This window comes from Lepidochelys olivacea (genome assembly GCF_965140295.1).
Source record: "Lepidochelys olivacea isolate rLepOli2 genome assembly, chromosome: 20".
Lineage (NCBI taxonomy): Eukaryota > Metazoa > Chordata > Testudines > Cheloniidae > Lepidochelys > Lepidochelys olivacea.
Genome location: NC_140430.1, coordinates 10,569,735 through 10,580,153, shown reverse-complemented (window position 1 = coordinate 10,580,153; position 10,419 = coordinate 10,569,735). Strand labels below are relative to the sequence as shown.

Sequence of the window (10,419 nt, the reverse complement as noted above, 5' to 3'; positions counted from 1 at the left end):
TGCAATGGCCTGTGCTACACAGACTGGCTGCTCTGATGGTCCCTCCTGGCTGAAGCTCTGTGAGATGGGGCTCACACTAGCAACTAGAGAGGTCAGAAAGCTGGGCTCTGATTGCATATCTGCCTCCTCTGCCCAGCCCCGTGCTGGGCTACAATTCCTGCCGGTGCATTTCCAGCCCATCTCTGGCACTTGCCTCTACGCGGTAGCCAGAGGTGTAATTTCCAGCTCAGGAACCGACTGAGCTAGCGGGCTAGAGCAGCTGTGTAGTCATGGCTGCACGGGAGGCGGGATGGGCTGGCCACGCAGAGTATGATCCTGTCCGGGACCCAGGGTGCATGCACGGGGCAGCTGGCCCATCCCACCTCCTGCACCACCCAGGCTACACTGCTATTTTCACTTCGCTAGCTCCAGCAAAGTTAATTACACCTCCAGGCTGCAGTGCAGCCAGCCCCTTAGTCTCCAATCTGCAGGTAGCTGGTGCCAAACCTAGAGTGGCCCTGCCTTCCAGCAACCCCCTCACATACCCAGGAAATTCCCACAGAGGGGGAGCCCCTGGGCTGTCCAGCCCCTCAGAGCCAAAGCCTACGCTGTTGTAACGCCACCAATATAATGGAGTTCCACCAGGGGAGAATTTGGCCCTGGCACTGAAGAGCTGGGCAGGGGTTGAGCAAACAAGGAAGTTGCAAAACAAACATTCTTTGTTAGGAACAGCCCTGGGGTTTCCCCACACTTGTGTAATGGGAGACTCAATTGTCAAGTGGCCAATTTGATGGGAGATTTTGCCACCTCTGCTCCAGCTGGCTCCTATTTAAAGGGCAGCTTGTGAATTGGGGAGCAGCATCTTGCAAGATTGTGCCAGAAGGTGAGTTTGTACCGTTGGTTGGGCGGGATTCTCCAGACTCAGCCTTGGGGCAGGATTTGGGGCACAGCTCCTGTGTGTGCCCAGCTCCCTGGGGCCTTGGCGGTGGTGTAACTTTCAATGGCTTTCAGGATTTGATGGATTTAATGGATTTAATTTGATGGATTTAATCTGGTTCCAGGCACAGTGGGGACTCTCTTAATCTAATGTGAACTGAGCTTCTCTCCATTTAGCAAGGGATCGACTTGGGATAAAGATTTGAAAAGCAGCTAAGGAGTTTAGGAGCCAGTGTTCTATTTTCAAAAGTGACTTAGGTGCCTATGTGCATCATTAGGCACCTAAATACCTTTAAAAGAACAGGAGGACTTGTGGCACCTTAGAGACTAACACATTTATTTCAGCAAAAGCTTTTGTGAGCTACAGCTCACTTCATCGGATGCATACAGTGGAAAACACAGTGGGGAGCTTTTATATACACAGAGAACGTGAAACAATGGTTGTTACCATACACACTAATGTATGGTAACAATGTAGCCCAGCCCTAACCTGATCCACACCAGGCGTCTCTCAGTTTAGCTTAAGTCGCTCCCTTACCAAATGGCGATTCCATTGGAGTAAGAGCATCCATACTGCAACTCGCACGGCTTTCACCAAACTGGTTTACAGTCATGCCCTGAGTGAAACAGGTGCAGCTTGGAGCAGAGAGATGAGGCTCTTTTTGTGGGTGCTTTTTAATTTTGCTTTGGGGAGGGGTTGGTGGGGGGGGGAATCAGTTCACTAAGGAGCTAATTCTAAGGGCTCAAACCTTTAATGGGAACCCCCTTCCCCCATGTACGTGTGTGTGTGTGTGTGGATTTCAGCCTGAAAATGCAACCACTAGTGAACATGGTCCCCACTGGCAGCATGGAGGCAGTCCTGCTTTGCTAGACCCTAGGATGGAGGTGCCATTCCAGCCCTCCCCAATAACGCCCTCATTACCATCCTGCTGCCTCCCCACCCACCGCTCCCAGTCTCCTGCTCCAAATCCTTCCTCCCTTTCCCCCATCTGCTGCCGTTACATTCCCCCACCCCTCAGTATCCCTTCCAGCTGCCCACATTCTCCTCCCCACATCCTCTGCACCCATGGGCTCACCTGTTCCCGCTTTGACCCTCATCCCCTTCCCTGGCAATGTGGCTTTCCCTCTTGCCTGTGCCCCACTCCGCTGCCTTGTGTGCACCTCAGCTCCTACCACGGGTTCCAGAGGGCTCCTGTCCTGGGGTCTGACGTGTTGGCCGGGTCTCTCCCCCGCAGGTAGCTCAGCACCCAGCGGGATGAAGGCTGCCGTGTCCCTGCTGCTCGCCCTCCTGTTGCCCGCGTGCCACACAGAGGCTCAGTGCATCATTGACAATGTGGTTGATCTGAAGGTGCAGGCAGCGATTACTTCCATAGGTAACTGACCCGGAGGCGCCTCCCCCAGAGATGGGGGTGTGTGTGTCAGATTCTGCGTGGTTGTAGCGGGGGGGGGGGGGGCAGGTCAGACAGGTACAACACAGCGTGTAAATGAGGGGGATGTGGAACCAGCCCACATACAAGAGCAACATTATCTGTATCTCACACTGTGGCTCTCTATCGTCCCCTAGTGGTTGGCCCACATAGTTTCTGCTAGTGATTCTGAGCCGCTAGGCCTGGGGCTTTGACTTATGCAACAGAGACTCCAGGGGTCCCAGGTTCGATTCCTGCTCCTGCGAACCCACCGGGTGCAGCTCTCTGACTGCCTGTCCCAGCTCTGCTCCCAGCCAGCCCCGTTCAGTGTGTAAACAGGGTGAGGGGGAGCTGGAACCCTTGGGACTCCCTGCCGTTCCTCCGTGTCGGTTCCGTCTTGAGCACAGCACGGAGCCGGCGTTTGTGTTAGTTCTGTTCCAGTGGCTGCACTCTGAGCCCCGTCATGCCAGGCGCTGCACAGGCCATGGTGAGACGCTCCCTGCCCCAAAGAGCTGCCAAGAGACGGATCATCACCCCCATTGCACAGAGGGGAACCGAAGCCCAGAGGGACTAAGTGACTCACCCAAGGTCACACAGGGAGTCAGTGGCAGAGGCAGGAATTAAACCCACATCTCCTGCAGCCCAGCCCAGCCCAATACCTTAGCCACAGATCCACTGGATTGGTCAGTCACCCCACGGGAGTTTCTGGAGACCGGGTCCAGGAGGTGCCATCTGCACAGCGAGCACCACCTCACCCCAGGGGCTGAGTGGGGCTGGTTGGGGTCTCTCAGGGCTGGCTCTGCCCATCTCTCTCAGCTGGCTGCTGCTCACCCGGATATGGCTGCATTCAGCGGGGCTGGAAGTATTTGTATAGTGGAGGAGCTGAGAACCAAACTGTATATGATGGAAACCTCTTCAAGCCAGGGAGTACAGTAGCGCCCCCAGTTCCAGCACCTAGGGGTGCCTTGGCTGTGGGAAGCAGCCAGGAATTATTTCTGCTACCTCCATCCCTGCCCTTTGTTCACAGCCCGGGGGGGTCTTGCTGAATGGCCAGCAGCTTCCTCCAGGTAACACTCTTCTGGGGGGCTGTGGGCAACCGGCATCGAACATGAGACCTCCAGATCTCAGGCCAGGAGCCTCTATTGGTCTGGCGCTGCGGCTGTATGTAGCCCAGCCACCACTCGGGGGAGCAGAGCGCCACATGGAGTGGGGCTGGGTGGGTTCCACCTGTGCAGGTAACAGCTGGGGCAGAGGCAGCGTCTCTCCACCTGAGCAGGGGGGAGGGGCAGCCTTTCTGCACCCAGGGTCCTGCTGGCTACAACTCCGCCTCTTGCCTTGCAGTGTCCGCCACCCTGGCCAAAGCCAAGCTACTCTGCCAGGACGTCTCGGCGCGTGGGGCACTTGTCTCCTGCCCAGCAGGTGAGAGAACTTTCCCGAGTGCCCCGCAGGCCCAAGGAGGGAGGGGCCGTTGGGGCCCAGACCCCACCCTCTCTGCAGTCCTGGGGGGGTGTTGAGCTGGGGCAGCGATGGACCACCAGCCTGACTGGGGCCTCCCTGCACTTACGCTGCCAGGTGCCTGGAGCAATGGCATTCGCACCACTCCCGAGCCCCTGGGGGCACTGGATGCTGTGGAGCTGGGACCAGTGTGGGCCCCTGGATCAGACCCCTGGGATGTCTCCCTGACCTCCCTTGCTTGGGCAGTGGCCTGGCTGCAAGGGAGCCACAGGGCCATGTCCTGGGGGCTGGGGAGGAGGAGACAGCAGGGCACCTCACTGCTGCCCATGACTCCCATCCTGCCACCAGCTGCTTCCCTAACCCCCCCTCCCCCATTCCCCCACAGGGTACAAGCCCACGGGCTGCGCCTGCGGAATGGGCTGCGGCTCCTGGGACATTCGCACCGACTCCACCTGCCACTGCCAGTGCGCCGGCATCGACTGGACGGCCGCACGCTGCTGCAAGATAGGGGTGTAGTGATGCCCAGCCCCAGCCTGGGGCACCGGAGAGCCCCACCCGGCCTGCTGCCCCTGCCGTGGGCCCTGGCACAGAACCATGCTGGGCCTCTTGTGCCCAGTGCAATGAATAAACTTGGATCTGGATCTGCTGATGCTTCTCTGGCTCAGTTCTTCCCCTGACTCCAGGGCTCTGGTACCTAGGGCCAGAGCATGGGCAGGGGGCACAACTCTGCCTCCCTCCTATTTCCCCCAGAAAGGCCCCTGTCCCAAATCGGTTGGGCTGCCCCTGCTGGCAGCTCTCCAGATCCCTACGGAGGTCCAGACACTGAACATCCCCCGCCCCTCAGGGTGCTCTGAGCTTCCCGTGGTCTCAGCAGGCTGCAGTGCTGGAGTCTGCCAGAATTCCCTCTGAAGGTGTGGGACAGCTGGGATCCCTCTTCCAGGGGCCGGGTGGTCAGCGTAGCACGGAGCACACAGACACCGCATGCAGGGTTCTAACCCCATTGCTCCTCACTTAACAGAGCCCAGATCATAAAGGAAACAACCATCCCCCGACCGCAGCACTGCTCCCGAGCCCACCTGTCCCTGGGGGGTCCTTCGGGGTCTGTCTGAGTTCAGGTCGCAGAGTTCCCCCTCACCACATTGGGATGCTGCAGCAGCTGGGGGTGGGGGAGCTCTGGGGTGTCCCTTCTCTTTAGCTGGTGAAAATGCACAAAGACCGGAAATAGATCAGCCCCGGCCCTTTGTAACCTTGCAGCCCTGCTATCACCTGCCTCAGTCTCCCCTGGTGATCCCAGACCTCAACCAGGTGCCTTCGTGGCCAGGCCACCCCCTTTCCCAGACAACCCCCCGGGAGCCAGTCTAGTGGCTAGGGTATTTGTAGTAGAACAGAGGATCATCCCGAATTAACAACCCTCAGGATTTGGCCCATTTGCACATGCAGGTATCTGATTTAGGGCAGAGGCCAGTAGGATCTGGGCCTCTGGAACGACACATGTCTGGGTTTAGAGACATCAGTTGAGGTCTTTCAATCAAGAGGGGACGTTATCAATGGTATTATGGTAGCACCCAGGAGCCCCAGTCATGGGCTAGGCCCCCATTACGCCAGGTGCTGTACAGACCCCAGCGAAGCAGGTAACCAAAAGGAGCCCAGCCCCAGAGAGCCCATGCGGACCAGCAGCATTCATGCCGGGCAGGCACAGGCTCTGCCCTGACACGGTTCAGAACCCACCTGCCCCCGTAGAGCACGCTGGGTGGTGCTGGGACAGGAGCCGAGGGAGGGCTGTTGGCTCCGGTGCACAGAGGGGAACTGAGGCCCAGCTCAGGCACTGGGGGTGAGGACGCTGAGCATTGCAGGGCCTAGACATTTGCTGGAATAACGAGGTCGTCCCCGAGGCCTGAGTCAGGTGCCCAGGCTGCCCCCTGGATGGAGGGGGGAGAGAGGTGCCTGAGAATGGGAGTAACAAGAGCCAGCGAGCTAGGTGGGAGCCAGCCAATGGGAAATGCCGACAAGAAGGCTGTGTGCTAAGCCCCGCCCCGTACCCGGAGGTCAGGACCCAGGGAAGGGAAATCGGAAACATGTTTTCAAAGGGGCAGAACAGGGAATAGGGACACAGGCAAGGCTCTGCGGTGTCAGAGCTGGGAAGGGGGACACGGAGTACACGCTCTAACACTCTGTGGTATCGGAGCTGGGAAAGGAGACGTGGGGAACAGATTCTATCAGCGTATAGAGATAAGCCCGACTGGTGTGAAGGGCTTCGGAATATGCTTGCTTGGAAACTAACCCCAATAAAGATCGCATTGTCTGCGCTTCGGATGTCTGGTCTTCTGCTTTCTGTCTGCGTGACAAGAAGCAGGAAAGTGGGAGGGTGACGGGCCAGCCCTCTAACACCCATTATACCCCCTGTATCTATCTATCCCCTTATATCCCCCCATATCTATCCGTCCAACCCCATACACCCCCATATCTATCACTTTACACCCCCATATCTATCTGTCCATTTCCATACACCCCCATATCTATCCATCCCCATACTCACACCTGTATCTATCCATCCTCCCCCATATGGCCCCCGTATCTATCCATCCCCGTATACTCTCCGTATCTATCCCTCCATCCCCACTACACCCCCCAGATCTATGCATCCCCTTACGCCCCCCCATCTATCTATCCATCCCAATACACCCCCCGATATCTATCTATATCCTTACACCCTCATATCTATCTATCCATCCCCATTACACCCCTGTATTTATCTATCCATTCCCAATACATATCCATATCTATCTAGCCGTCCTCTTATACCCCCATACCTATCCATCTCCCTACACCCCCATATCTACCCATCCATCCCCATACACTCCATATCTCTCTATCCATTCCCCATACATCTCCGTATCTTTCTAGCCATCCTCTTACACCTCCACACCTATCCATCCCCTTATACCCTCTGAATCTACCCATCCATCCTCATACACTCCCCGTATCTATCTATCTATCTATCTATCTATCTATCTATCTATCTATCTATCTATCTATCCCCCTGTGATATATGGGGGGGTGGGGGGAGCTCCCTTTTATGGACACCCAGCCAGCCAATAGCTATAAAATCTCTCTTAGTAGCTGTTCTCTAATTGCTCTACCTGTAAAGGGTTAAAAAGTCTGACTGCTATGTATAGGTAAAAGGAAGTGAGTGGGAACCTGGCTAAAAGAGCCATTGGGAAGGCTAGAACTTTTTTAAATTGGAACAAGATTCCCCTTTTGTCTGTCTGTGGTTGTTCTCCCGGGGAGAGGCAGACAGTACAGCTGTGCTGTAAAGGCTTGGGCCAGATATGACAAAAATCATCAGTTTCATACCTCAGTCTACTCATTACAAACCCCAGATATGTAAGGAGATCAGAAAATGTCTAGGAAGACGCAATTAGGTTTATTCGTTTTATTTTGTTATGGCTTGTGGATTTCGCTGTGCTAACCCCAGGTGCTTTTGTTTTGCTTGTAACTTTTAAGCAGGACCTCAAGAAAGCTATTCTTGGTGCTTAATCCTTGTAGTTTCTCTTTTAAAATCTAGCAATAGCCCGAGTTCCCAGATGTATTTTCTTTCTGTTTTGTTTATTAATAAAATTTACCTTTTTTAAGAACAGGATTGGATTTTTGTGTCTTAAGAGGTTTGTGCACATGTTGTTTAATTAGCTGGTGGCAACAGCTGATTTCCTTTTTTCTTCTTTCTCAGCTCTTCCCCGGAGGGGGTGTGTGTGAAAGGGCTTGAGGGCACCCCACAGGAAGAAATTCCCAAGTGCACCTTCCTGGGCTCTCAAAGGGGTTCTGCACTTGGGTGGTGGCAGCATCTACCCATCCAAGGTGAGAGAAAAGCTGTAACCTTGGAAGTTTAATACAAGCTTGGAGTGGCCAGTATTAATTTTCAGAATCCTTGCGGGCCCCGATCTTCTGCACTCAAAGTGCCTGAGTGGGGAATTAGCCTTGACACCCCCTCTGGCCCTTAAACCATGTGCCCCCACTCCCAGTAGCTCAGTGGATATCAGTGGTGCTGTTACCCCCTCCCAGCCATCCCGGGAGTGTTGATGGGCACAGCAGGTTGCAGCCCCTGCAGAATCACCCTGTTGGTTCTTGTCCTGCCCCATGGGCTCAATGGCAAGGGAAGGCCCTGGGCTGTGTTGAAGGAGGTAAGGAAGGGGGGTTCACCCCTCAGTGGGTGCGGCGCAGGGACCAAGCAGCTCCATGGAATAATAACAATGCCTAGTGGCTCCGTCTCTCTCCAACCCCAACCCAAAGGGCTGCACCTCTGCCTGCCCATGGAAACCCACCGCACTGACAGGATGCCACAAATCACAGGAAGTGCATGTGCTCAGGACTGCTGGGTTTTCTCTTCAGCTCTGGGAGAGGAGTGGGGTCTAATGGTTAGAACGGGGGATGGGGAGGCTGGGTGTCCAGACTCCTGGGTTCTATTCACAATGCAGGGAGGAGAGTGGGGTCTAGTGTCTTGTCTCCCTCTGTTAAGAAGGCGTAATGATGCTGATCTAGCTTATGGGGATAGGGGTAAGCCTTTCAAAGCTTAATTAATTAACCAATCAAATCACCTGGGTATGGAATGGGGGGCATGGTACCAACTGGGGGTGTCACCCACAGCAGGTGCCAGAGCTGATCTGGGAGCACTGGCAAGTGGAGCGGCCATGGTTGAAAGCCCCAAACTGGCACAGGACTAGGGCACCTGAGAGCCCCTGGCACAGATGACTAGGGGGAAATAAATGAGAGATGGGAGAGGTTTGGTGCAGCTGATCTTTAGGATCAATCCATCAACCCTGCCAGCTGGCTGGCTGCAGCAGTCGAGTGGCCAGTGCCCTGAGCTGGGAGATCAGAGACCAGGGGTCCAGTCCCAGTTCTGCTGCTGGGGGAAAATCCCTTTGCCTCTCTGTGCTGAGGCTGAGGTCTCTTAAGGTCACAGGATTTGTGACTCCATAACAAAACCGTATCCTCAGTTATGAGCTAACAAGAGCCCTAACGGTGCCAAGGGCTCTTGAGGGACAAGGCTGACTTGGTCACAGTCTCTAATCAGCCCCCACAGAAGTAACTGCCAGAGGAGCTGTCCTTTGGTAACAGAGCCGCTCTTCAATGCCGCAGACAAAGGTTTAACATGATTCAATGGCTGGAAGCTGAAGCTGACAAATTCAGCCCGGAAATAAGGTGCAGTTTTGTGTCAGGGACAGTAATTAACCAATGGAGCGACTCCCCAAGGCCTGGGGGGAAGGTTTGGACTCCAGATCGGCTGTTTTCCTGGCAGATCTGCTCTGGTTCAGACAGGAGGGAATTCAGGGTAGTCACCTGGGCTGCCTTAGGCAGGAGGTCAGCCTAGATCACTGTGGCCCCTTCCGCCTTTGACTCTAGGAAATCACAAGCAGCAATTGCATGGGAATGGCCCTGTGAGTTCTGCATTTTCCACCCCCAGTTACGGGGAGTGGGGGGCTCAGCCTCTGTGTGTGCTCCACGGGCTGCAGGGGTTACTCGACAGCTACTGGGAAGCGCCTAGCTTGCTGCAGAATCCAGTCCTAAATGAGAAGACCACGAATTTTCCTTCTTTTTCGCTCCCCATTATCCCCTCATTATTGTGATTTTCTCCTGGCCATCTCAGTGTAATTGGCTCTGTGGCTCAGGACGGTTTCCCAGTACAGGGCCAGACCCTGGGGGGCTTGTCTCAGCTGGAATGATGCAGCCTCTTGGGGTGGTTGGTGTGGAACGAGTTTGCTGGGTCTCATGGCCATTCCACACAGAAAGACCCACAGCCACAAAGAACATGAGTGTCCCTCTCGCAGGACTGAATGGGCCCCAGAACCTGAACCCCCTTTCCCCCACGGCAGGGTCACTCTGAGGTCTTGGCTACACACGGAATTTGCCCTGCTGTAGCCGGCGTGAGAATGGATTTGGTTTAGCCCCGTGTGCACACACGTGTCCATCGCTGTACACTTCATGTGGTAATTTACCCGTCACTGAGTCCAGAGCTCCAGCTCAATCACCTTTTGAACTGAGGATCCGTATCGCCCTCGCCTGCAAAAAGGGTGACCCATATTATTCGTAGGGACAGGATGCAGAAAGTCCTGGGTAACCCAGGAAATGGATATTAGGAAAAACTTTTTTGGGATATTAGGAAAAACTTTTTCACTAGCAGGATGGTGAACCACTGGAATGCGTTACCTAGGGAAGTGGTGGAATCTCCTTCCTTAGAGGTTTTTAAGGCCCGGCTTGACAAAGCCCTGGCTGGGATGATTTAGTTGGGGATCGGTCCTGCTTTGAGCTGGGGGTTGGACTAGATGACCTCCCTTCCAACCCTGATATTCTATGATTCTATGAACCCACTACAGTGTAAAACAGGTAGAAATGTCTGTACCGGGAGTCTCAGTTGCTAGTGTCAGTGGTAACTGCAGTCAGTGTATGGTGGCACTCCTCACTGGGTGGGACAATTGGTGGAGGTCATGAACTACCTGAGGCAGTTCAGAGCTAGAAGGAGCACTGCAGGGGAGGTACTGGGAATCACGGGCATAGGAGCTCTCAATCCAATTGATCTGGAGGTGCTGCAGAATAAAGTGGGTGTAATAGGAGGGGCACTGGAATAGTTGCATATCCTGTTAATCTGTTC

The 10,419-nt window shown here is 54.8% G+C and overlaps 1 protein-coding gene across 1 annotated transcript; it reads left to right on the top strand.

Annotated features, from left to right (window-relative positions):
- The first annotated feature begins 738 nt into the window (after positions 1-738).
- On the top strand, positions 739-4,422 carry LOC311510767 (resistin-like). Its single transcript, XM_084610734.1, has 4 exons — positions 739-862; positions 2,151-2,288; positions 3,663-3,740; positions 4,162-4,422. Exons 2-4 carry the CDS (start codon positions 2,171-2,173, stop codon positions 4,290-4,292), a joined length of 327 nt encoding a protein of 108 aa, XP_084466860.1. The 5' UTR covers positions 739-862; positions 2,151-2,170; the 3' UTR covers positions 4,293-4,422.
- Positions 4,423-10,419: the final 5,997 nt, after the last annotated feature.

Excerpts from the sequence above, each read along its gene's own strand:
- LOC311510767 (XM_084610734.1), top strand. The coding sequence starts at position 2,171 with ATGAAGGCTGCCGTGTCCCTGCTGCTCGCCCTCCTGTTGCCCGCGTGC. Across the intron at positions 2,289-3,662 it reads GGCAGCGATTACTTCCATAG|TGTCCGCCACCCTGGCCAAA; the intron begins GTAACTGACCCG and ends CTTGCCTTGCAG. Across the intron at positions 3,741-4,161 it reads ACTTGTCTCCTGCCCAGCAG|GGTACAAGCCCACGGGCTGC; the intron begins GTGAGAGAACTT and ends ATTCCCCCACAG.